This window comes from Balaenoptera physalus (assembly GCF_965194825.1).
Source record: "Balaenoptera physalus genome assembly, chromosome: 7".
Taxonomy (NCBI): Eukaryota; Metazoa; Chordata; class Mammalia; order Artiodactyla; family Balaenopteridae; genus Balaenoptera; species Balaenoptera physalus.
In genome coordinates, this window is record NC_138886.1 from 8684364 (window position 1) to 8711845 (window position 27482).

At 42.8% G+C, this 27482-nt stretch overlaps 1 protein-coding gene across 29 annotated transcripts in view; it reads right to left on the reverse strand.

The window, feature by feature from the left end:
* The window catches only part of RALGPS1 (Ral GEF with PH domain and SH3 binding motif 1), a 296025-nt gene that overhangs the window by 138584 nt on the left and 129959 nt on the right, over positions 1 to 27482 (reverse strand). For all 29 annotated transcript variants that reach the window (XM_082470081.1, XM_082470080.1, XM_082470079.1 and 26 more), the window contains one exon: positions 13446 to 13572. In XM_082470081.1, coding sequence (XP_082326207.1) covers positions 13446 to 13572 — 127 coding nt within the window. The remainder of the gene's footprint in view (positions 1 to 13445; positions 13573 to 27482) is intronic.

Sequence of the window (27482 nt, forward strand, 5' to 3'; positions counted from 1 at the left end):
ATGTACCCTCCTAAAGCTGAGGGACATCTCACATTAGGAGGACAGCTCCCTGGGCAAGGGTGGACAGGCCACATTTGCCCTGACCCTTACTTAGCAGAGCTGGGAGTGGCCCAGAACCCACAAGGGTAGCTAACAGACAGGGAATGGGATTAGAATTGCCTTCTGGAGCAGTGTGATGACAGAGGCCCATGCCCTAGTCATCTCGAAGACAGGAAAGAATTAGAGGAAGCACACAGCCTCCCTGGAGCCCAGAAAGCTGACCTAGCCCGAGGCGAGTGTGCCGGGCATCGGCTCCTCTCCACGGGAACCCAACAGCCAGGGCAGTGCAGGGCTGTGCTGGGGACGTGGGGAGGAGGAATTAAGGACAGACATTCAGGATGCAGACACAGGAAGCAGGGGCAGCTGAGCAGCTGGGTGGGAGCCCTGAAGGCCTGGCTGACTAGCCCAGGCCCAGGGAGCACGGGCTTGAAGTAGGAAGCAGCTTCTTTGCCAAGAGCACAAAGAACTAGTGGGTAGAGAAATGTGTATTAAAACCAGAGGCCATCTTTCACCTGTCGTTTCATTATAAGAAACTGGTTGGTAATGGCTAGCGCCGGTGAGAGCAGAGAAGGCAGGCAGGCTGGCATGCGTGAGTGGGAGTGGAACTGTAACCCAGGAAGCGGGCCCCCCAGCAGCAGTGACCAAAACGAAAGTCGCACGTCACCTCTGCCCAGCAATTCCACTTCCAGCTCCTGGTGTTTCAGAAATACTCTGGCAGGTGAGTAAAGATACAAGTAAAAAGGTGTTCTCCACTGCACCACCCGTCCAAGGGAAAAAGTAGAAACAACCTAAGCATTTATCAAGTGGGGCTAAACAAATCAACGTACATCCAGGCCCCGTCCAACAAAGCGCCACGTGGCCACGGGTGTCATGGAGCCACTTGGAAGAATGAAGGAGTTCTGTTCCTGCTGCCACTGAACAGTACCCACCACACTTCGAGTGGAACAAAAAGTAAGGTGCAAAACAAACTGTCAACCCAAAGGTTCCCATTTTGGTTAAAAAGCACAAGACTCTTCGCACACCCCCATGTGCACAGATACTTCTCCGTGTGGATTCAAGTGCCTGGAAGGACACACCCCACCTGCCAACACTGGCTGCCTCTGCGAAGTAGGAGGGGAGGAAGGGGATTTTCACTTTCTACTTTATAGACTTTCTAGTGTGAGTTTTACAACAAACAATGTGTTACTTTTGTCATTTTAAGAGTTTTTAAAAGATGAATGGGAGTTGAATGGCACTGCTGGGCACAGCCTTTCTGGCCACAGGAAGCAGAGATCTTGCCCGCCCCCCCCCTTGAACAGGCACTCCTGGGCCCCTAAAGCCCTGGACGACTTACACTCTAGGCCTTTCTGAGGGTAACTTCCTGGGACCTTTCAGGCTCTAATCAGCTTGTCCCCAGGCACCTTCCTTCCTCACAGACCTGCCAGAATTCATCGCCTCTCCACGTGGCAACCGCCCCCTCTGCCCTAGAGGATTTCCTTCCCTCAAAATTAGCTTCTAATTTTGGGACCCAGCACTTCCTGCTGCCCCAGAGATCAATCTGACAGTCTTTTTTTTTTAATTAAGGAGGTTTTATAATGATAAATATTTTACAGCAAATAAGTACTCCATACAGGGTATTATCTGGAGTTCATTACATGGAATAATTTATTTGCTCTTCACAGCAACCCCATGAGGTAGATCCTATGATTATTCCCATTTTAAAGATAAGGAAGCAACATTTCCAAGAGGACTCAGCTCATTAGCAGCGGAGTCCGGATCTGAAAGAACGCAGTTCGTCGCCAGGGCTCTTGCTCTCAACGACTCTGACATATTGTCTCTGAGAAGTAAACAGAAAATAACACACATCTGAGGGCTCTTGTCATCAGTGGCTTGTCCTGGATTTACGGGTTCTAGAGTCCTCTCTGTAAATAGTCAAGGGCAGGTAGGAAGTAATTCCTCCCTTTTGGCCCCTAGATTAGTCCCTCGTTCTAGACATCAGCTCAGCACGCATTGCCAGGGGTACATACCTCCATCTCTACCAGTAGAAGCCCAGGCCCTAGAGACTGAAGACCAGAGAGGGAGAGAAAAAGGAGTCCTTCCCTCCCTACAGTCTGCTCTCTAGAGTCTGGAGTTTAGCCTGAGGCATCTGCTCTGTCTGGATATTGTCAACAGCACTTATGTCCTTTTTCTATGTTGGCCCTACCTCTGCAAGGGAGCAGGTCACAGCTCTGGATTTCCGTCAATAAAGCAAACCCCAAATAGATACAGGAATTGGACACTTGTCCCACCATTGCGTAGGTTGCTATGTGGGGTGGTTGGGAATTTCCTGATTTGTCTAGGTAGAACTCACCTCTGTCTGCCTGTCTGTCTGTCTGTCTCTCTCTAGCCCCAACTGTAACCTGCTCCTGATTCCATCTTGGTGCCTGCCGTAGTCTCCTGCAGCAAGTCTGTAGGCACCTTGAGGACAGTGATTTACCCTCTGCTTCTTTGGCACCTTTTATTTTCCCATGGTGGGTTCATATAAAATATGTGTGCAATGGATGAATGAGTGAATGAGTAAACTTAATGTATTTCAATACTATTTTTAACATCCAGAACCTGACAGTCTTTTTAGTGTGTTGAGTTTTACAGCTGATTTTGTTCCAATACAGATGGGGCAACAAAGTAACAAATGTGGGGTAGTGATAAAGTTGGTGCAATGCACTAGTTATCCATTGCTGTGTGAGAACTTACCTCCAAATTTAGCACCTCACAACAATAAACATTTGCCATCTTGCAGTTCCATGGGTCAGAAGTTTGGGTGTGTTTTAGCTGGGCATCTCTGGCTTAAGGTGTCTCATGGGACGACAGTCATGGAGGGGCTGCGGCCTCCTCTGAAGGCTCCACTCAGGCAGAATCTGCTTCCAAGCTCACTCACGTGGCTATCGGCAGGCCTCACACCCTCACCACACAGGCCTCGCCAGAGCACAGCCAAACACACGGCTGCTGGATTCCCCCAGGACGCGTGAGCCAAGAAAGAGTAAGACGACAGCAACACCCAACAGAGAAGCAGTCTTTTTACAATCGAATCCCGGAGTGACATCCCATTATTTCTGTCATATAGGATTTGTTAGAACAAGTCAGTATGTTCTGCCCGTGCTCCAGGGGAAGGGACTATACAAGGGGTCATCGGGGGCCGTCTTAGAAGCTATCTACCACGTGAAATCTTTCAGATTCTCAGGGCCATCGTCCTAACTCTTTCCAAAAGAGACGTCCCAATGGCCCCGCGTTATTCCTGAGGCTGGAGAAACTCTAGCCTTTCCTCCATCCCTAACCCTTCTCTTCTTTAGGGCTGGCTGACCCTGGGAAGGCCCTCCTTCTCCCACCTTGAGCCCCTGTACCACACAGGAGGGCCCTGGAGACATTCCTCTCTTCAGCCCACTGTCTGGTTTCCCCAGAGGGTAAAGGCCTGTTAGCAGGAACATATGGCATATTCTGAGGTTAGTGATGGGGGTCTGGGGTCTCAGCACTAGAATGTGGCAGTAGTAAGTGGTGAAACTTTTAACAACTCTTATTTAGCTTCTGCAACTGTGACGTAAGTTAAAAATAGTGCCTTCCTCAGAGGAAGGAGCGTTGGGAGGATTAAATGAGATCATGAGTGTAAAGCGCTCGGTGCGGGGCCTGTCGTGTGGTGGAAGAAGTAAATGTGAGCGCTGGTCGTTTTTATCATTGTCAGCTTCTAATTAGAAGTCCAAAGACTAAAGGTCAAAGAGGAGCAGTCGTCTGATGACTCCACAGATTCCTGCTATGGAAACATACCTTCACTTGCACAAAATGGACTCGTGCTCTCACCTCCTTTCCGGGGTTCAGACAAAACTGCTCGACCCAGAGAAAGGCCGACTGCAGGTCCTCCCTGTGCCCCAGAAGGGACGAATGTGACCAGCTGCTCAGCTCTGGGCAGCAAAGCCTGAAGGAAAGAAACCTCTCCCCCAGTGTGTTTTCCTCCCATGCTGCTTCTCTCCATGGAGACAGATGTTAAACAGAGGATGCATAAGTTAAGGCAGGGTGGAACCCCAGCCATGAGCATGAGGTCTTGAGTTAAACTTGGTGTCTGCCTGGTGTACGACGGTGGTAAGTCATAAGTGAAATTGTAGGGTTTTTTCATTCGCAAAATGGGGATTTTAATAACATCCTTTGGCTTTCTGTGAAAATTGAGCAAGACTGTGAAGTCCCAGAGAAATGTGGATTTTAAGGTAACAAATCCTGAGATTGCAAAAGTAAAGGCAAAATTCTCTCTGGAAGGGAGAGATTTAAAACCATATGCAGCTGATGACCAGAAAAAATAATGGAAAAGGTTTCCTTCATTTGGGATGGGTTGTGTCTTTGTGATTATTCTGTTGATTGAGAAGCATGTTTGAGATGCGTCAGAAGGTACCTTTTCCCTGCTTGCTGGGCCCCAGAGGGGGCTGGATGCCTCTATCTGGAGAAGGAGAAACTTGATCAAAGGCTCTCCTGGGCTGGTTGCGCCCTGTAGCACGTGGCCATCGGGCAAGGAGGAGAAAGGCACGGCTCTGGGCTCCAGAAGTAGGCATTCCAGAACGCAGGCTTAAGCTTTTCTTTGTGGCACTGACATCCCCTTAGCCATCCCCGAGCTGTGCTTCCCTGGCTAAGGAAGGAGGAGCCTGGGGCTTCCCAGGTGGCGCAGTGGTTAAGAATCCGCCTGCTGGGGCTTCCCTGGTGGCGCAGTGGTTGAGAGTCTGCCTGCTAATGCAGGGGACGCGGGTTCGAGCCCTGGTCTGGGAAGATCCCACATGCCACGGAGCGGCTGGGCCCGTGAGCCACAGCTGCTGAGCCTGCGCGTCTGGAGCCTGTGCCCCGCAACGGGAGGGGCCGCGATAGTGAAAGGCCCGCGCACCGCGATGAAGAGTGGCCCCCGCTTGCCGCAACTAGAGAAAGCCCTAGCACGAACCGAAGACCCAACACAGCCAAAAATAAATAAATAAATAAATAACGTAGCTATAAAAAAAAAAACAATCGAATTCATGCTCTGCAATTCAGTTAAAAAAAAAAAAAAAAAAAAAAGAATCCGCCTGCCAATGCAGGAGACACGGGTTGGAGCCCCGGTCTGGGAAGATCCCACATGCTGCAGAGCAATTAAGCCCGTGTGCCACAACTACTGAGCCTGCACTCTAGAGCCTGCGAGCCACAACTACTGAAGCCGGCGTGCCACAACTACTGAAGCCCATGCATCTAGAGCCTGTGGTCCGCAACAAGAGAAGCCACCACAACGAGAAGCCTGCGCAATGCAACGAAGATTAGCCCCCGCTCGCTGCAATTAGAGAAAGCCCGCGTGCAGCAAAGAAGACCCAACACAGCCAAAAATAAATAAATAAATGTATTTTTTAGAAAAGGGAGGGACTTCCCTGGTGGTGCAGTGGTTAAGAATCCACCTGCCAATGCAGGGGACACGGGTTCGAGCCCTGGTCTGGGAAGATCCCACATGCCGCGGAGCAACTAAGCCCGTGCACCACAACTACTGAGCCTGTGCTCTAGAGCCCACAAGCCACAACTACTGAGCCCACGTGCCATGACTACTGAGCCCACGTGCCATGACTACTGAAGCCCGCACGCCTAGAGCCCATGCTCTGCAACAAGAGAAGCCACCGCAATGAGAAGCCTGCACACTGCAACGAAGAGTAGCCCCTGCTCACTGCATCTAGAGAAAGCCGTGTGCAGCAACGAAGACCCAACGCAGCCATAAATAAATAAATAAATAAATTTATTTTAAAAAAAGAGGAAGGAGGAGGCTGGCTCCACACAGGTCCAGCTGGAGAGACTGGGTAGGAAAGCAGGAGATGACTGGAGGGAGGGATCAGGGTTTGTGGCCAGGCAGCTGGCTGAGGCACCAGGAACGACCAAGATGGATCTGTGGAACAAATGAGTATTCCTTGGGGATTCTTGGGAACACGTGGGATGGGGAACTGAAGGGAAAAAAGGCTGGATTTCCTGCATGTGGAATGGAATTTTTTCAGTTGGGAGTTAAAGGAAAGGATTAGCCTTAATGCTGGCAAACTTGGGGACAGGTGGATAACACTGTGGTAACCCTAACTTGGGAGCCATCGGACTTTGGTCCTGGGGTGGTACAGGCCCCCACCAAAGGGGCAACAGCCACTCTGATTCAGTTCTGGGAAGCAGAAGATCTGCCGGCATCCATCAGTTCAAGCCCTCCTGCCTTCTGGAGGGAGATCAAGAGAGCACGTGTCCGTGCCCTTTCATCTCTGCTCAAATACGCACATCCTTCATTCTCAAAGCCCAGGCACGGGGAGATGCATGTGTCTCCAATCCGGTATGAGGGGCATGCTCACTGATAACTGTTTTAGGTCTTTCCAAGGCTTTGCTCTAAAATGAACTGTTTTCAAAAGGGCTTCCCCTTCCCCTCCCCCACCCCCTCAGCAATTTCTGAAATACGGTGATGCACCACAGGCTTCTGCGTGGTCCCCTGCCTGGTTTTCCCTCCTCCAGCCTGACCTCCCCCAAGCCGGGCACCTGCTGTTGTCCAGGAGACCCGTGTTCAAGGCAAACCCAAGCCAACCATGCCCTTGCTCAAAACCCTCCTGGTCCCCTACTGCTCATGGAGGCCGGAGCCTGAGCCCCCCACTCCCAGTGTCCAGGCCCTAAGCAACCTCACCCCGCCCTCCCACTCCAGCTGCTTCTCACGACACCCTCCCCCTCATTCTCTACTCTCCAGGCAGTTTTCCCAGCAAACATGTTTTTCTCCACTTCAGGGCTCTTGCACAAGCCGCTGTCTTTGTCTGGGATGCTCACATGCCACCTCTTCATCCAGCTTATTCATCTTTTAGGGCTTCCCTCCAGAAAACCCTTGCTGGTCCCCCAGCCTGGTATGGGTCCCCCTTTATTCACTCCTTTGCCTTTCCCTCCACAGTGCTCGGCTCACTTTGGTTTCTAGTTCACTGCCAGTGATCAGATCTGGGCTGTGAGCGCCACCGGAGCAGAACTGAAGTCTGATGCCCAGGTGAGAACACACCCACCTTGCAGAGGGCCTGGCGTGTGAGACCCTCAGGCTCAGAGTGTGAGCCCCTCACTCCTAGCTGTTCTGGGAGCTTTGGGGCATCAGCAAAAACGCTTTTTGACCAATGACCACTTCTTTTTGAAAGTCCTTTTAGATATACCCCAGTTTAAGTCTGTTAATTTTATACTCAGAATTTGGAAACAACTTGCCTTTATTTTAAACTTCAGAGTCCATATTTGAAAATAAAGCCTTGCTTTTTAAAAATGGAAGGGTTTGTCTGTTTGAAGGAATAGCTTAGCTTCTAGAAATTTACTTCACATATTAGAAGTCTGGGTAAATTTACCAGGAATCTAAATGTTCTCTAACTATTCAGAACTGTCAGAATGCCTAGTTTTTGTTCCTTGAGAGATCACAGTTTTCCACACTGCCTATAGTTACTTTTAGAATCAGGCTCTAAACCTTTTAAAATCTATTACATTCGTAATTTTATTTAGCTATTTCCTGGAGGGAACTATAGGTTCTGAAAACCAAACACCCTCTAAATCAATAAAGCTACTTAGAAATAAATGCTGTAGCCACGCTTCACAGCTCATTGCCTGCTTTTGTTATCACTTTGACCTGAACTGGGTATTTACAAGGAGTAGCTATCAGATAAAATTAAGCTGCAAATAACTGACCTGACTATTTCCCACCACTATTTTTGCACTTTGAAGTAAATGGGAATAAACTTTTTGAGACAAAGAGAGTCTTATTTTTGAACTGTAGTAAGTTTTTCCCTCAGTGTTTTTTAAATTATGCTTCACGAGAAACAGTGCACCAAAGTGCAGCCAACTGGCTCTAAAATTTGCATTGGAAGGAGTTGGAATACACACCCACGTGGTTAATAACGTGCCAGTACTACATGAGGGTATCTTTACATGGAGCAAGAGACACATGTGTGAATAGTCCCAGGAAACTAGTTAGTGTAGAACCTTCCACAGAGGTTTAAAAGAATCGTTACAAAAGTAAAACCTATACTAGCTATTAGAGGCAAATAACCACTGAAGCAGCGTTCAAAGTCTCAAGCAGGAACTAAACGAACGAAGCAGCTGGAAATATCAAGGACTGACCTCAAGTCCCTCCCAGAGAATAACTCCCTCTCCCCCAAGGAAACACCTACAGTGAGGACGTTGCCAGGGGAAAAAGAAATGGTTTCAGACATTTTTTCCTATATTGTACTTTCCAGGAATTATGTAACTCTTCCTCTTTTGATAAACAAATCCATCCCCAGGACAAGTTGGGTTTTCAAGAGGAATCCAGTACCAAAACCACAACCTGGATTTGGGCAGGGTCTGTCCATGGCAATCAGAGGTGCAGGGAGGCCTCAGCTGCCCTCAGGACGGATGGCCCCGCTGAGCCTCAGAATGGGATCTTTCTTCATTCTTTTTCATGAAACCGTGCCCCCCCACCCCCGCCATGGTAAACCCTCACACACCGTCCTGAGGACAGAGAGCACATTGGAGTCGCCTCCTGTTCTTTTAGTCTGACTTGTACATTGCAGGAGTCATTCTGATGCAAGGATGAGAAATGCAGTCCGATTGGCTCAAGGCGGGAGGGAAATCCTCGTAGCGGGGAAGGGATGGGAGCAGGCAGTGGAGCTGGGCTCACTCAGGGACAAGGAGGGTCTTACAGGAGAACAGAGGCCCGCACGGAATCTCCTGGGAAGTACCTGCCAGGAAGAGGCAGCTGAGATGAGGTGATCAAGGACAAGGAGGGGGCATCTGTCCAGAACCTCAGCGGCAAGGGGCCCTGGCATGGACTACATGTCCGCTGCAAGTGTGGACCTATCCTGCGGCCTGATGAGAGCCATCATGGTCATGCACGAGGGGCATCTGGCCAGAGGCCTGAACAGGGGACTCATCCTAAGGGGAGGGGTCTGGGAGCATACGCTTGGTCTGATGAGAAGGGACACAGGTCAGCAAGGGGAGATGGTATTCGTTGAGTCAGCCCTTGGCTGAGGCCCACCGACCAATCTCTCAGAAACCCAAGACAGCACTGGTTTGTGGTCCAAGAACAGAGTGTCACAAGAAAGAGCCAAGACAATTCATCCCACTTCACATAGCGCCCGATGGAGGCCACCCACAAGTCATAAATGGCAGAGGACATACAGGTGGCAACTGAAAGGGAGGAGTAGGAAAATAATGACCTGAACAGTGGAGGTAGGGTGTCAGGAGAGGGCAGTGTTAAGAGCTTAGGGCTTATAGCCACACCACTGGGCCAAGGCCTGGCTCTGCCACTCTCCAGTTATGTGACCCGGGGCAACCTCTCAGCACCTGCTTATTCACCGGGCCATTTTGTGAGTGTTCATTGAGATGGTGCATTAAAATACCTAGCGAGGTGCTGGGCACAGAGAAAGGAGACAATCAACATCAGCTCTTGTGATCATTTTATGAGAGAGAAGAGGCCATCCTTAACGATCCTGGAGCACCTCTGCTAGTTGAACCAGTGGGCTGCACCCTAATGCCATCGACCCATCCTCCGACTGATTAGCCTCAGGCAAGGTGGGAATGGGCTTGGGAGCTGCGCACACCAACATGCCCTCCATCTGCAGACCTGAGTGGAAAGGCACTGTAGTTTACAGCAAGCGGTAAGACGAGAACAAGGAAAGGATAAGGAAGCATGAAAAAAGAATGATAATTCAATAACATGGCTTCAGTCTAAACAAATGGGAAAGACTTTTACTCCCCTACTAAAAGGCAAGATCTCTCATATTGGGCCCAACTAAATACGGGTTTTAAGGATCACACTTAAGACAAAACAACTTAAAATATTAAAATGCAAAATATAGTCAAAAATTTATAAAATGGATGCAAAGGAAAAATAAATCAGATTTCAAAGAATTAACACTAACGAAATAAAAGCAAATAATAAATGGAATCAAGATCGTTTTGTATGGGACACACTTCATAACGAATCTGCAACTGTTATAAACTTCTATATAGTCATTCATTGGTATCCATGTGGGACTGGCCCCAGGACCCCTGCAGATACCAAAATCCAGGGATGCTCAAGTCCCTTATGTAAAATGGCATAGTATTTGCATATAACCTACACACACCCTCCCCTACACTTTAAATCATCTCTGGGTTACTTATAATACCTAATACGATTAAATGCTATATAAATAGTTGCCAGCACCTGGCAAGTTCAAGCTTTGCTTTTTGGAACTTTGTGGATTTTTTTTCCCAAATATTTTCAGTCGAGAGTTGGCTGAATCCATGAATGCAGAACCTAGGGATATGGAGGGCCAACTGTATACTAAATAATGTAAGGCAGAAACTGTTAGAAATGCAAGGGGACTCTAAGACATATATCTGTCCTTGATAGACCAGGTTGTCAAAAATGAAAAATTTGAATGTTGTAATTATAAGAGTAACTTGAGAGATTATATCTTTTCCAGCACCCATGAAATATTTACACCAACTGAAGTTATATTAAACCACAAGATAAATATCAAACATTTTTAAAAACCTAGAAAGCATATGTGTCATATATTCTAAAACAATGTTAAAAAAAAATTAGAGAGAAGACCATTTTTAAAATCCAAAGCCCTTCATAGCTGTTATGCATAATAGTGAAATAGTGAGCTAAAATAGTGTTATCCAAAAAGTGAAACAACTCACATATCCATCAAATGATGATAGATAAATAAAATGTGGTACATCCATTCAATGGAATATTATTTGGCAATAAGGAGGAATGAAATACTGATCATGCTCTAACAGGAATGAACCTTGAAAACATGATGCTCAGGGAAAGAAGCCAGTCATAAAAGACCACATTGTACAATTCAATTCATATGAAATGTCGCAAATAAGCAAATCTATGAAGACAGAAAGTAGGTTAGGGCTTCCCTGGTGGCGCAGTGGTTGAGAATCTGCCTGCCAATGCAGGGCACACGGGTTCAAGCCCTGGTCTGGGAAGATCCCACATGCCACGGAGCAACTAGGCCCGTGAGCCACAACTACTGAGCCTGCGCGACTGGAGCCTGTGCTCCGCAACAAGAGAGGCCGCGATAGTGAGAGACCCGCGCACCGCGATGAAGAGAGTGGCCCCTGCTTGCCACAACTAGAGAAAGCCCTCGCACAGAAACGAAGACCCAACACAGCCAAAAAATAAATAAATAAATAAATAATAAAAGTGTTTTAAAAAAAAAAAAAAAGAAAGTAGGTTAGCAGTTCATCTAGGGCTGAGGGTGAGGGGGTGGAAGGCAGGTGGCTAGAAGGAAAAGGAGTGACTATGAATGGGTATGGGGTTTCTCGTTGGGGTGATTAAAAAGTTCTAAAATTGATTGCACTTATGGTCGTACAACTTTGTGAATATACTAAAAACCACTGACTGTACACTTTAAATGGATGATACATGAATTATAACTCAATAAAGCCATTTGAAAAAACCAAAAAACCTCAAGCCCTTGAAAATTAAAAAAAACCACTACCTTAAATACACTTAGATAAAAGAAAAATTGAAACTATAATTACAGAACATTTAAGGATATCACTGAGTACACTATACATTAAAACATGTAGGATACAACAAAAGCAACAATTAGATGGAAATATATACCCTTAACTGTTTTCCAAATGAAAGTAGAAAGAATAATATATATACAAATAAGCCAATATTTGTTTACAATAACAAAACAACTTAAGGAAAGCAGAAGAAATGAATTATAAAAGACAAAAGCGTAAATTCCATATTTCGTCAAATTTAGGATGTCATCTATTATAAATTTAGGATGCACCATAATTTTATATATCACTAAGAAAAACTGCTGCCAATTAAACAATGTCACAATAGTTTGTTAGCATCAATTGAAAGATGCATCCCAATTTGAGAGATTTAAAAATGTGGAGAAAAAAAGCACATCCTAGACTAATGGAATATAGTAAATTAGAAAGCAGGAAGACAATGTGACTGATAAACAAATACGAAGTCTAATTCTTTGGAAAGACCAACAGACATACCTCTGGCAAAGCAAATTTAAAAAAGAAAGAGAAAACAAAAATGCAAACTGTTAGGAATGCAAAGCAAATATAACCATACATACACAGGAGGTTAAAATTTATAAGTGATTATATAAAACCCTATGTTCAAAAAAATTAAGTGAAGAAAAACTTCATGCTAATAATTTCAAAAACTTGGGTCAAATGGACAATTTTCTACTAACATTAAGTTTTCCAAATTAGCTTTAAAAGAATTAGAAAATTAAATACACAATGCTCATAGAGGACAGTTAAAAGTTGTCAAAAATGTATCTCAAAAAACTTACACTAGATTTCTGAAAATACTAGGAGTCACTTCCATAAAACCTTAGTTTCCCTTGTTCTTAATACTATTTTATATCATAAAGAGACAGAAAATTTTCATAAAATTACCATAACTGTGAAAAACCAAACCACAAGAAATATTTTTCACCCGTCAAACTGGCAAAGGAAAAAAAAAAGAAAGGAAAAGAAAAAAGAGCACATGAAAATACACAGCATTTGCGCACATGGGGAAAATAGGCAATTTCTCCCCCTTCTAATGAAAATATAAGTTGTTACAACCTCTACGGAGAATGTTTTGAAGTATACATGAAAAGGCACACAATTTTGCAAAAGTTTTGACCCAGTAATCACACTTCCAGGAATTTATTACAAGGCAATAATCATAACTATATAGGTGATTTGTGCAACAGGGATGTCCACTGCAAAATTTTAATAGCAAAAATGTATAGACAAATGTCAATATTAGAGAGCAGATTCCAGTTGGACAAATCCATGTGATGGGACTGAGTCATAGTATAGAAATGCAGGTAATAACATTAAATGTTCACGACAGAGTAAACATACAGATTTTATATGCATCCAAATGAATGAAAAGATATGAAGCAAAATAGTGATTATCTCTAGGTGGGACGGCAAATGATACTAATTTTCTTCTCTTCCGAGTTCCTTGCAATAAACATGTATTATTTTTGAATCAGTAAAATCAATAATCATTATAATAATTCTGTTGGAACAAATCTTATATAATATATTAATAATGTCCAGAGAACCAGAAGAGAGGGGTTTGGGCCTGAGTTCCCCCAGTTCAAGAAGATGTGGATAAACCAGTAAGAGTCCTGTGACCCTTCTGAGCTGCAGGCTGGGGAGGCTTGGGATTCACAGATCATTTGTATTAGCAGCAGAATATCCCTTGTTTCAAGACCCTCATCAGGAAATTCCCATCTTCAGGAAGTATCAATAGCCTGTTCTAACCCAAGGAGCCAACCAATCACCTCTTTATCCATGGCCCATGCTGCTTCATGGAAATTTCTCAACTAGAAATTGTAAAAACATCTTATCTGGCAGTGAGCAGATTTCTTAAAAAATAATAATCCAATTCAGACTCCTACCTAGATAGGGAATACTGGGAACCATCTTCAGGCTTCGGATATATTCCCGAGTCCGCTTGTAATTATCTTCTTTAGACATCAGGTAGTCCAATTTCTCAAAGGTGGTCTTGTCTTTTCGATTCAACAGCTGGAGTGAGAAAAAAACAGAGTATGAGAGAGAAGAGAAATAAACCGGAAGAAGCAAAAGAGAAAGAATAACTGCAGATGAAAACTAAAAGGAAACGTCCTAAATGGCACGTCTATGATGTGCAGAATCCTGGGCACAACTAAGGATTTTAAGAGGCTGTTTCATGTAGAGATGGAGTGTTTCCAAAGCCCCGACTTTGTCATTTTTCATAGAGTCTCACACTTGGAAGATACCCTCCAAAGCTACCTAGTCCCTTGTTCTAGATGATGCCAGAATCCCCTGCATAGCACCCACCTTCATGGTGCATAGACCCTACAACAGCAAGGAGCTCAGAGAGTAAAGCAAATTGCTCAAGGTCACCCAGAGCTATTTCACAGTCACATCAGGTCTCTCTCCCTGTGTCCACAGAGAGCTTCTTGCTCTCTGCTCAACATCTCTGCCATTGCTGAAGGCCCCGGAAGATCTCACACGCTTCACCTGCGTATGCTGTGCACGTAGCCAGGCCATCTCTCCAATCTGGGCTATCGCCTCCAGATTCCCTGTGGTCTATGGCTGTGTCATATTTACACTGGGTATGGTGTTCTACTCAGAATAAGCCAAACTTATTTTCCATATGCAGTCATCTAAGGGGTGATTTAGTTATGCAAATACAGGATGAGCAGGCACCCACAGCCCAGAGATTACAGAAGTAAGAGGCTTCATGACTGAGATCTCTGGAATGTAAAGCTGGTCACCAGGGAAGGGATGGCTCAGTGTTCATAAGGAGGTTTCTTGGAAGAAAGAAATAGACACTGAATCCTGGTTCTCCAGACCTGATGCTAAGGACTCATGCTGTGGTCCTGCTGCATGTCCCAAGTCAAGGCCCAGGGCCCGGAAATGGCAATAAGTCTCCTTGAATAAAATGGCTTTGAGGAAAGGAGTCTACGCTGAGAGCAGGCTTGAAAAAGAGGATCTGGGGAAGGATCAGCCAGAGAGGGCTGGCTTTGGCACAGCATGTGGCTGATGTTGGGAACCCCCAAGTTTAGCTTCCAGGGTCAGTGCCTCTGGGATTTGAGATCCATGGCGGAGCCCAGGAGTATAAATGGAGGTGTGGACCCTAGGCCAGGAGCATCCTTGGTCAAGTGTGGTGTTGAGACCCCATGGTCTGTGCAAGGACCGGGACCAGCAGCCCTGTCACTTCAGTCAGACTGAGATAGGCCAGTGGTCAGTAGCTCCATCATACAGCAGACAGAAGTAGAACAGTGACTGTCCAGCACCAGGGGAAGCTGGTCTTTTGTACTGAAATAGCCCCTTTGGGTTCCTGGGACCCAGGTCTGCAAATTCCAAACTGAGGCCATGTCTGGTGCACCAGGGAACTCAGGCTGCATCGGCCAATTCCTTGATCCTCAGCCTCTGGAGTGCACAGGGGGTGCAGCCTAGCTGAGCAATGACAGCTTAAGGACTTCAGAGAGGAGAGGCAAAAGAAAAAGCTGAAAGGAAGGTCCCAGCGCTGAAGAAGTTGGAGAATAAATAGCAAGCCGGTTTGTTTTTTTTTTCCATTGAGAAATTCAGGACGCATCAGGGTGGGGATGCTACACAGATGCTAGGGATGACGGCTGCGTAACTGGCTTGTTAATTCAAGGCTGTTATTCATCACGTTAACAAATGGACAGGAAATCATGCCATCTCCCATTTGCTGTTTGTAAAGTGCCATAACATACAACTCATCTGATCTTTACAAAGCCCAGGGACGAAAATGGAGCCAGGGTTATTGCCGCTATTTCAGGTTCATAATCACAAGGATTAAGTGACTTGTCAGAGTATCCTTGGGGAACTTGATTCAATAGAGGACAAAAATGTATATTATAGCAACATGGTAAGTAAGTAAATAGAGACCAAGAACCCACACAAACAAGTAAATTACGGGCGAGGGAAGTGTCAAGGAAAGCTGTATAGAGAGAGGCATTTGAAATAAACATTTAAGGATAAGGAATTCACTAAATGAACTACGTATACCCAGACGAGAACCAGATACTCTAGTTGTGAATTGTCCCATTGTAAAGTTGAGCAGGCCCCTCACCCCCTTGGCTGGGAGGTCATCTCTTTATTAATGAAACCTAGAACCCCACCGAATCCTTTGGCAGTCACCCATGTTCATCCAGCAGTCAAACAAATCCCTATGTTATCCTCACACACACTGCAGCTGAGCCATACTGGTGCCCAATGCTCCCTCCCCTGGGTCTCTGGACCCAGCTGAGGGACTGCCCTTGTCCCCTGGCATGTTTGGCCTATCTGCCTAGCCTGTCAAGTGCCTCTATGCATGGCACCACAGAGCTGATCAGCAGGACATCTGTGTCCCGACATAGACATGACCAGGCCAACATGATTCGAGCCCTGGAGGATGTCCCTAAAAATCACCCTGCAGATTGACCTCAAACCAACAACTGGGGTTCTTTAGTGGAGTGGGACAACCAAAGGCAGCCACATTTGCATGCTTCCTAAATTTAAAACCAGGCTCCTCCAGGCCACAGCTCTTTCTGTTAACCTTTTCTCTACACACATACTTCCTACCCACCCTCCATCCCTGCCTACACACACTCACACATACATTCAGAAGGGCTGGGACTGGTTAACTACACTCATCTGCTCCATTCTGTGCCCACAAGCGAGATCCAGGATGGCATCAGATTCCTCAGTAGGAATGCACAGGATGCTAGAAGACATGAAAAAAGCTCAGAACATCTATCTCACATGCAAGCATTTGAATACTACTTGAGAACTTCCCCCAGCAAAATGGAAAGAATAAACCAAGTACAGGAAGATATGGGATATAGGAAGCAGTGGACCCAGCCCAGCAGTAGTAAAGGGAGATGACAGATGAACAGCAAGACTCAAGAATGACTGGTCTACATCTATCAAGCCCAGAAGAGATGTCTCCAGAGAAAGAGAAGTCTTGATAGAAAACCTGATAGAACAGCACGTTTGTGGGGGGGGGGGGGATGGATATATTTATTATGTATAATAAAAATAAAATTAAATAAAATAAAGATTTTATATATAATATCTAAAAATCTGGTAAGATATTATATAATATTATATATGTTTATGTGTGTATTTACATATACATATAAAATATCTGGTAGATAAGTGGTAGCTAGAGTAAGAATTTTCCCTTAAAAGAGATTTAGAGGGACTTCCCCGGTGGCACAGTGGTTAAGAATCCGCCTGCCAATGCAAGGGACACGGGTTCAAACCCTGGTCCGGGAAGATCCCACATGTCGCGGAACAACTAAGCCCGTGCGCCACAACTACTGAGCCTATGCTCTAGAGCCCGCGAGCCACAACTACTGAAGCCCACGTGCCTAGAGCCTGTGCTCTGCAACAAGACAAGCCACTGCAGTGAGAAGCCCACGCACCACAACGAAGAGTAGCCCCCGCTCTCCGCAACTAGAGAAAGCCCACGCGCAGCAACAAAGACCCAATGCAGCCAAAAATAAATTAATTAATTAAAAAAAAAAAGAGAGAGAGAGATTTAGAAATGCCAGGGAAACAAAAGAGTATTCCAGAAAAGACATGTTATTCATAGTTAACCACTTGACTATACAGAGAACCATATTTGCACATTCCTAATAATTAAAACATGAATACTCATTTAATAAAAGGGATTTAACCATAGTAACATGAGTGTTTTTGAAGAATGAGGAAAGGTGGTTCAGGAAAACTAAACCAACATCCATCATACAAAGAAGTCACCACATACTGTCTAAAGTGAGTGGATCAAGAAATTGTAGCAAAAACTCATTGATGGAAACGTGGCAGAAATTACCAGAAGAAACCACTAAATAACTCTTGAGTGTCTGCCTCTGGGGGAATGAATGGGGTATGGAGAGACAGGGCAATGAGTGTTAGTTGTTTCACTAAGACTTTCAGTACTTAGTGATTTTTAAAATTCATGTGCATGTATTATGCTGAAAAAATTCTTTTAAGATTTAATTTTTTAAATATAGAATTTGTTTATTCAAAAAATAACAGCATTTACTTATACATGTTTTAAACTCTTATTACAAGTAGAGCCATAAACTGAAAACCTCATGTGAAATGAGGGTCCTTTAGATTTTAGAGTTTACAGGAAGCCTCAGGAAGAAACCATCAGAACTACATGGAAGAAAACAAATTGTCTGCCTACCTAAGTCAAACAGATACTAAAAGCATTCATGTTCAGGAAAAGAGGTAAGGAAATAAGATTAAGGAAAAGTTCACTAAATACAACAGGTAACTTCACTTCTAGTAAAGTTTAGAAGTATTGGGCCACCCTGAGATTTCCCTTCCATAATATTTATTACGATTGTGATTATCTGTACGATTATATCTGTGTTTCCCTCAGCAAATGAAGACTCCCATGAAGGCGGTGACCATGCTGGTTGTATTCACTCCACTATTCCCTGCAACTGGTATGGTTCCTGACACAGAGAAAACACTGCCTAAAGATTTGTTGAACAAAAGAATGAGAAAACTAACAATGACAATTTAAAAACTCAACTCCTTGGAAATTTTTGAACACTCCAATAATTCTTGGGTAAAAGAAGAAATAAAAGCCAAGGTAATGGACTGTTTACAAACCATAAACATATAGAACGTATAGATCACTATATGTTAAACTATGTGATGAGGCCAAAACTGTACTGAGAGGAAAAACGCATGGTTTTTAACTCTTATATAATTAAACAATAAGAATATAAATGAACTTAACATTCAACTCAAGAAACTAGGAAACCTGGGGGGGGGGTGGGAGTAGGAGAAATTGATTAATAGATAAAATTAGGAATTATGTTTTTAAAAATATATAACTAAACATCAAACCTATAGACATGATAACTAAACCCAAGAACTAAATTTTATAAAAATCACAATAAAACAGGTAAAATCTCTATTAAGTAAGGCAAAATGCAAAAATATACATTAGGATTGAGAAAGGGGCAAAACCAGATATGCAAAGTGAACTAAAATTACAAGGTAAAAATAAAATCCCTGAATATTGATTTTAAATAATTTTCATGGTGGCAAGTATCAGCTGCAAGGGATAAATGGGACTCATAAACCACAGGGTCAAATGCCATGAAAATCACAAGTCTTGGTCAAACACCTGAAGAAACAGGTTGCTTTTGGAAATTTCCCTTATCATGCTCTGAGAGCCTGTATGTGGCACTCATACTTGACTAATGATGAAAAATTCCCTTCTTCTGGTAAATAGTTCAAAACAGGAAGCTGTCTCCATAGAAGAAAAAAAAAAAGGCCCTCCAAATCTACTTTATGAGGACGTTGGTATCTTGTTCCCTTGCCTTGAGAGAATAACATTTCTTGATACGTGGAAATGTTTTTCAACAAAATAACATTTCTTGATACGTGGAAATGCTTTTCAATGAAGAACCTGTTGCTTCAAATATGTTAAAACTGGCTCAAAATTCTATTTTAATTCCAGTGTCTACTGTTGGTATGGAAAGAATTTTTAGTGCTGCGGATAATCTATGGACCAATGGATTCAACAGACTGAGTATGGAATGAAACTAGGGTGCTTTAAAAAAAGCAATTTTTACCTCTTTAGATACAAACTATTGGTTTCTGAAAAGTAAACTACAGAGTCATCTATCTAATGTAAAATATTAGATGCAATGGAGACTGTTGTAAGTAACATAAGAGAAAATTATGACTTTGAAGTGTAGTAAGTGTCCCGGCTAGCTGTCCATATCTGTCTTTGACTAAAGGCTATTTTCAACTCTGTACAGATAGATGTTAACCTGTAGAAAATGTAGTAATGCAAATAATTCCAGCCAATCTAAAGGCATATGATGTCTCATGGAATCCCACTGATTATCACCCTGGGAAAATTGACTAATTTTCTACCCATTTTAAAGATTATGTCAGCATTCTTTACCTGACCATAAAAGTGCAGTAGTCTCAGTTCTCTTGGAATACAGTTGTAATATCTTACTGGTTCTCATACTAATTAATGAGTTAAATAAAATATTTGACAAGTATTCATTTATACTTGTATGAGTCATGATTTTATCTTTTAAAAAATTATTAACAGTTTATATACACATATACACATACATACATTCACATGCATACATGTGAATTATCTTGTAGGACAATGCATTATCTTGTAGGACAATTTTAATCAAGTATTTCCAATAATTTTGCTAATTAAAAAAAAAATCTGCTCATGGCAACCCCAGGAGACATTCCCTCAAAGCCTCGAGAGTAGGGTCAGGAGGATGTGATTGGTCCTTGAACGGAAGTTTACCAAGGGCCCATCCTGGGTCCAGAGTTGGTCTGTGTGAGTGAGGAGCCAGGTACCCAATGTACACCCCCATTTGTTCAACCTGGCTGAGCCATGGGAAAGGCTGGCTAAGGCAAGGAAGGGTCAGAAACACTATGAGAGTGCTCTGGAAAGAGAGAACAAACTCCATTATGGGAAGGAGGAACCAGGAAGAGGTGGTCATGGAAACGAGTCTTTTAAGGATTTCAACCAGCAGAAATGGGGCTGGAGAGGCTCCAGAAGCCAAAGAACGCACGAGCAGTGGCCTGGAGGTAGGAACACACAGGGATGCTTAAGGGAGCAGCAGTTTGGCAAAAATGCAGGCAAGTGTTGCCTTGTACAAGACTGGAAGGTGAGAGAGAGATGGAAACTCCCCATTTGGCAAAGTTTTTTTTAAATAGATGTTTATTGGAGTATACTTGCTTCACAATACTGTGTTAGTTTCTGTTGCACAACAAAGCGAATCAGCCATATGCATACACATGTCCCCATATCCCCTCCCTCTTGAGCCTCTCTTCCATCCTCCCTATCCCACCCCTCTAGGGCATCGCAAAGCACTGAGCCGATCTTCCTGTGCTATGCTGCTGCTTCCCACCAGCCAACAATTTTACATTCGGTAGTGTATATATGTCGATGCTACTCTCACTTCGTCCCAGCTTTGCCCTCCCACCCCATGTCCTCAAGTCCATTTTCTATGTCTACCTCTTTATTCCTGCCCTGCAACTAGGTTCATCAGTATCATTTTTTTTTTTTTTAGATTCCATATATATGTGTTCGCATACAGTATTTGTTTTTCTCTTTCTGACTTACTTCACTCTGTATGACAGACTCTAGGTCCATCCACCTCACTACAGATAACTCAATTTCGTTTCTTTTTATGGCTGAGTAATATTCCATTGTATATATGTGCCACATCTTCTTTATCCATTCATCTGTCGATGGACATTTAGGTTGGTTCCATGTCCTGGCTATTGTAAATAGTGCTGCAATGAACATTGTGGTGCATGTCTCTTTTTGAATTATGGTTTTCTCAGGGTATATGCCCAGTAGTGGGATTGCTGCATCATACGGTAGTTCTATTTTTAGTTTTTTAAGGAGCCTCCATACTGTTTTCCATAGTGGTTGTATCAATTTACATTCCCACCAACAGTGCAGGAGGATTCCCTTTCACCACACCCTTTCCAGCATTTATTGTTTCTAGATTTTTTGATAATGGCCATTCTGACTGGCATGAGGTGATACCTCATTGTAGTTTTGATTTGCATTTCTCTAATAATTAGTGATGTTGAGCATCTTTCCATGTGCCTCTTGGCCATCTGTATGTCTTCCTTGGCGAAATGTCTATTTAGGTCTTCTGCCCATTTTTTAACTGGACTGTTTGTTCTTTTTGACATTGAGCTCCATGAGCTGTTCGTATATTTTGGAGATTAATCCTTTGTCTGTTGTTTCATTGGCAAATATTTTCTCCCATTCTGAGAGTTGTCTTTTTGTCTTGTTTATGGTTTCCCTTGTTGTGAAAAAGCTTTTAAGTTTAATTAAGTCCCATTTGTTTATTTTTGTTTTTATTTCCACTTCTGTAGGAGGTGGGTCAAAAAGGATCTTGCTGTGATTTATGTCATAGAGTGTTCTGCCTATGTTTTCCTCTAAGAGTTTTATAGTGTCTGGCCTTACATTTAGGTCTTTAATCCATTTTGAGTTTATTTTTGTGTATGGTGTTAGGTAGTGTTCTAATTTCATTCTTTTATATGTAGCTGTCCAGTTTCCCCAGCACCACTTATTGAAGAGGCTGTCTTTTCTCCATTGTTTGTCCTTGCCTCCTTTGTCATAAATTAGGTGCCCATAGGTGTGTGGGTTTATCTCTGGGCATTCTACCTTGTACCATTGATCTATATTTGTTTTTGTTCCAGTACCATACTGTCTTGATTACTGTAGCTTTGCGGTACAGTTTGAAGTCAGGGAGTCTGATTCCTCCAGCTCCGTTTTTCTTTCTCAGGATTGCTTTGGCTATTGGGGGTCTTTTGTGTTTCCATACAAATTATAAAATTTTTTGTTCTAATTCTGTGAAGAATGCCATTGGTAGTTTGATAGGGATTGCATTGAATCTGTAGATTGCTTTGGGCAGTATAGTCATTTTCACAATATTGATTCTTCCAATCCAAGAACATGGTATATTTCTCCATCTGTTTATGTCATCTTTAATTTCTTTCATCAGTGTCTTATAGTTTTCTGAGTACAAGTCTTTCACCTCCTTAGGCAGGTTTATTCCTAGGTATTTTATTCTTTTTGTTGCAGTGGTAAATGGGAGTGTTTCCTTAATTTCTCTTTCTGATTTTTCACTGTTGGTGTATAGGAATGCCAGAGATTTCTGTGCATTAATTTTGTATCCTGCAACCTTACCAAATTCATTGATTAGTTCTAGTAGTTTTCTGGTGGCATCCTTAGGATTTTCTATATATAGTATCATGTCAACAGCAAACAGTGACAGTTTTACTTCTTCTTTTCCAATTTGTATTCTTTTTATTTCTTTTTCTTCTCTGATTGCTGTGGCTAGGACTTCCAAAACTATGTTGAATAAGAGTGGCGAGAGTGGACATCCTTGTCTTGTTCCTGATCTTGTGGAAATGCTTTCAGTTTTTCACCATTGAGTACGATGCTTGCTGTGGGTTTGTCATATATGGCCTTTATTATGTTGAGGTAGGTTCCCTCTATGCCCATTTTCTGGAGAGTTTTTATCATAAATGGGTGTTGAATTTTGTCAAAAGCTTTTTCTGCATCTATTGAGATGATCATATGGTTTTTATTCCTTAATTTATTAATGTGGTGTATCACACTGATTGATTTGCGTATGAAGAATCCTTGCATCCCTGGGATAAATCCCACTTAATCATGGTGTATGATCCTTTTAATGTGCTGTTGGATCCTGTCTGCTAGTATGTTGTTCAGGATTTTTGCATTTATGTTTTTCAGGGATATTGGTTTATAATTTTCTTTTTTTGTGATATCTTTTTCTGGTTTGGGTATCAGGGAGATGATGGCTTTGTAGAATGAATTTGGGAGTGTTTCTCCCTCTGCAATTTTTTGGAAGAGTTTGAGAAGGATGGGTGCTAGCTCTTCTCTAAATGTTTGATAGAATTCGCCTGTGAAGCCATCTGGTCCTGGACTTTTGTTTGCTGCAAGAGTTTTAATTACGGTTTCAATTTCATTACTTGTGATTGATAGGTCTGTTTATATTTTCTAATTCTTCCCGGTTCAGTCTTGGAAAATTGTACCTTTCCAAGAATTTGTCCACTTCTTCGTGGTTGTCCATTCTATTGGCATATAGTTGTTTGTAGTAGTCTCTTATAATCCTTTGTATTTCTGCAGTGTCAGTTGTGATTTCTCCTTTTTCATTCCTAATTTTATTGATTCACGTCTTCCCCCTTTTTTTCTTGATGAGTCTGGCTAAGGGTTTATCAATTTAGTTTATATTCTCAAAGAACCAGCTTTTAGTTTTATTGATCTTTGCTATTGTTTCCTTCATTTCTATTTCATTTATTTCTGCTCTGATCTTTATGATTTCTTTCCTTCTACTGTCTTTGGGTTTTCTTTGTTCTTCTTTCTCTAGTTGTTTTAAGTGTAGGTTTAGATTGTTTATTTGAGATTTTTCTTGTTTCTTGAGGTGAGATTGTATTGCTATAAACTTCCCTCTTAGAACTGCTCTTGCTGCATCCCATAGGTTTTAGGTCATCGTGTTTTCATTGTCATTTGTTTCTATGTACTTTTATATTTCTTCTTTGATTTCTTCAGTGATCTCTTGGTTATTTAGTAGTGCACTGTTTAGCCTCCATGTGTTTGTGTTTTTTACGTTTTTTTTCCTGTAATTGATTTCCAGTCTCACAGCATTGTGGTCAGAAAAGATGCTTGATACGATTTCAATTTTCTTAAATTTTCTGAGGCTTGATTTGTGACCCAAGATGTGATCTATCCTGGAGAATGCTCCATTTGCCCTTGAGAAGAAAGTGTGTTCTGCCACTTTCGGGTCGAATGTTCTATAAATATCAATTAGATCTATCTGGTCTATTGTGTCATTTAAAGCTTGTGTTTCCTTATTTATTTTCTGTTTGGATGATCTGTCCATTGGTGTAAGTGGGGTGTTGAAGTCCCCTACTATTATTGTCTTACTGTTGATTTCTCCTTTCATGGTTGTTAGCATTTGCCTTATGTATTGACTCCTATGCTGGGTGTATAAACATTTATAATTGTTATACCTTCTTCTTGGATTGATCCTTTGATCATTATGTAGTGTCCTTCCTTGTCTCTTGTAACATTCTTTATTTTAAAGTCTATTTTATCTGATACAAGTATTGCTACTCCAACTTTCTTTTGATTTCCATTTGCATAGAATATCTTTTTCCATCCCTTCACTTTCAGTCTGTATGTGTCCCTAGGTCTGAAGTGGGTGTCTTGTAGACAGCATATATACGGGTCTTGTTTTTGTATCCATTCAGCCAGTCTGTGTCTTTTGGTTGGGGCATTTAATCCATTTACATTCAAGGTTATTATCGATATGTATGTTCCTATTACCATTTTCTTAATTGTTTTGGGTTTGTTTTGTGGGTCTTTTCCTTCTCTTGTGTTTCCCATCTAGAGAAGTTCCTTTAGCATTTGTTGTAAAGCTGGTTTGGTGGTGCTGAATTCTCTTAGCTTTTGCTTGTCTGAAAAGCTTTTGACTTCTCCATCGAATCTGAATGAGATCCTTGCTGGGTAGAGTAATCTTGGTTGTAGGTTCTTCTCTTTCATCACTTTAAGTATATCCTGCCACTCCCTTCTGGCCTGCAGAGTTTCTGCTGAAAAATCAGGTAATAACCTTATGGGGATTCCTTTGTATGTTATTTTTTGTTTTTCCCTTGCTGCTTTTAATATTTTTTCTTTGAATTTAATTTTTGTTAGTTTGATAAATATGTGTCTTGGTGTGTTTTTCCTAGGGTTTATCCTGTATGGGACTCTCTGTGCTTCCTGGACTTGGGTGACTATTTCCTTTCCCATGTTAGGGAAGTTTTCTACTATAATCTCTTCAAATATTTTCTCAGACCCTTTCTTTTTTCTCAGACCCCTATAATTCGAATGTTGGTGCGTTTAGTGTTGTCCCAGTGGTCTCTGAGATTGTCTTCAATTCTTTTCATTCTTTTTTCTTTATTCTGCTCCTCGGCAGTTATTTCCACCATTTTGTCTTTCAGCTCACTTATTCGTTCTTCTGCCTCAGTTATTCTGTTATTGATTCCTTCTAGTGTATTTTTCATTTCAGTTATTGTGTTGTTCATCTCTGTTTGTTTGTTCTTTAGTTCTTCTAGATCTCTGTTAAACATTTCTTGTATTTTCGCAGTCCGTGCCTCCATTCTATTTCCGAGATTCTGGATCATCTTTACTATCATTACTCTGAATTCTTTTTCAGGTAGATTGCCTATTTCCTCTTCATTTATTTGGTCTTGTAGGTTTTTACCTTGCTCCTTCATCTGTGACATGTTTGTTTGCCATCTCTTTTTTTTTTTTTTTTTTTTAATGAGTGGGATTGTGTTCTTGTCTTACTGGTTGTTTGGCCTGAGGCTTCTAACACTGGGGTTTGTAGGCTATTGGGTAGAGCTGGGTCTTGGTGCTGAGATGAGGAACTCTGTGAGACCTCACTCCTATGAATATTCCCTGGGGTCTGAGATTCTCTGTTAGTCCAGTGGTTCGGACTTGGAGCTCCCACCGCAGGAGCTTTGGCCCGGCCCCGGGTTCGTGAATCAAGATCCCGCAAGCCACCTGGGGCGGCAAAAAACACAGCAATAACAAAGTAAAAAATAAAATTAGACTAGGAAACTAACATATATGTTAGGAAAAATAGAAAAATAAAAATATAGATGAATCAACAACTGGAAGGTACATCAGTACCACAATAGTAAAACAGAGGAGAGAAAAGAGAAAAAAAAAAAAGTGGGGGAGGCCTTAGCTGTGGAGGGTGGGCCTAAGCAAGGGTGAGGTTTGGGTGGTGGGCGGGGGCAATGCTCAGGACCCACAGGGCTGGAAGAGGCCCTGGGGGCTGTGGGGGTGGGGCTTAGGCTCAAGGAACAGAAGGGGCCCAGGCGTGCCCCCCACCCCTGGTCTCAGAGGGCAGGGGACCTCACCTGGGAGCCCAGCAGGCTTCCTGAGGTTGAGTGGGTGGGGCAAACGCCCTCCACTCCTCTCCTGGAGGGCCCCTCCCGCCTGCCTCTCCTGATCTCCCCAGGCTCAGGGGCGCCGATCCTGTCTGGCCTCCACTTCTCCTCCCCCCTCAGTCCCCCTACATTCTACCGGTTCACTTTGGCGTTCCTCCCATCTCCTTGGGTGTCAGAGTCCCCCACCAGCGGCCAGCAGGTGCCCTAGTTGTGGGGAGACACTAACTCCACGTCTTCCCACATGGCCACCTTGACCTGGCAAAGTATGTTTTTGACTTGGCCATTCTGCATACTGTGGACATGCGATGACCAATTTGACTGCTTATTCTACTTTTCCGGATATTTCAACTCAACTTGCCAACAGGGTGCCAATCACAAGCAGCTAAGCATGAACAGTGAATACTAATCAAAGGGGAAAGAATGAGTTGATTGTGGCTGTGTTTGAACAGGAAATTCCTCTGGCCAACTCTTGCGTCTCTTCCGCACGTGACTTGGGGTTCTGGGTTGCTATGTTGCTGGTGGCAGCAGATGCTCCACTGGCCACAGCTGAAAGCTTTATGGTTTGTTTTTTAGGGTCAGGAAGTAGGTGTGAAGTAGGTATGAAACCTTTTGATATTTGCTGCCATTGCCAAAATGCCTCTACTATGTCCTTTGTACTCTGCAAGAATCTCCCTACCCAAGGGCTTTTGCCAAGTGCCACATTCCCAAATGCAAGTTTTCCTCAAAAACACCCATCGAGACAAACCAAAAACCCTCTCTCTCATCCAAGCTCGGTATCTTCCCTAACTCTAAGGGATCGCTGAAATCCAGGGTTAAAAATCCAAATGACAGTTTAAAATAGACTGACAAAATATTCATTATTATAAAACTAGAGGTAGTGTAATGAATGTTAAAATGATGGATTAAAAAGAGCAGCAGAAAAATGGTTATATCATGCATCAAAAAGAATAAAATACCTGGGAATAATTCTACCTAAGGAGGCAAAAAACCTGTACTCTGCAAACTGTAAGATGCTGATGAAAGAAACTGAAGACAATACAAACAGATGGAAAGATATACTGAGTTCTTGGATTGGAAGAATCAATATTGTTAAAATGACCATACAACCCAAGGCAATCTACAGATTCAATGCAATCCCTATCAAATTGCCAATGGCATTTTTCACAGAATTAGAGCAAAAAATTTTTTTAATTTGTATGGAAACAACAAAAGACTCCAAATAGGCAAAACAATCTTGAGAAAGAAGAACAAAGCTGGAGGAATCACACTCCCTGACTGCAGACTATACTACAAAGCTACAGTAATCAAAAGAGTATGGTACTGTCACAAAACAGACATACAGAACAGGAGAGAAAGCCCAGAAATAAACCCACACACTTATGGGCAATTAATTAATCTATGACAAAGAAGGCAAGAATATACAATAGAGAAAAGACAGT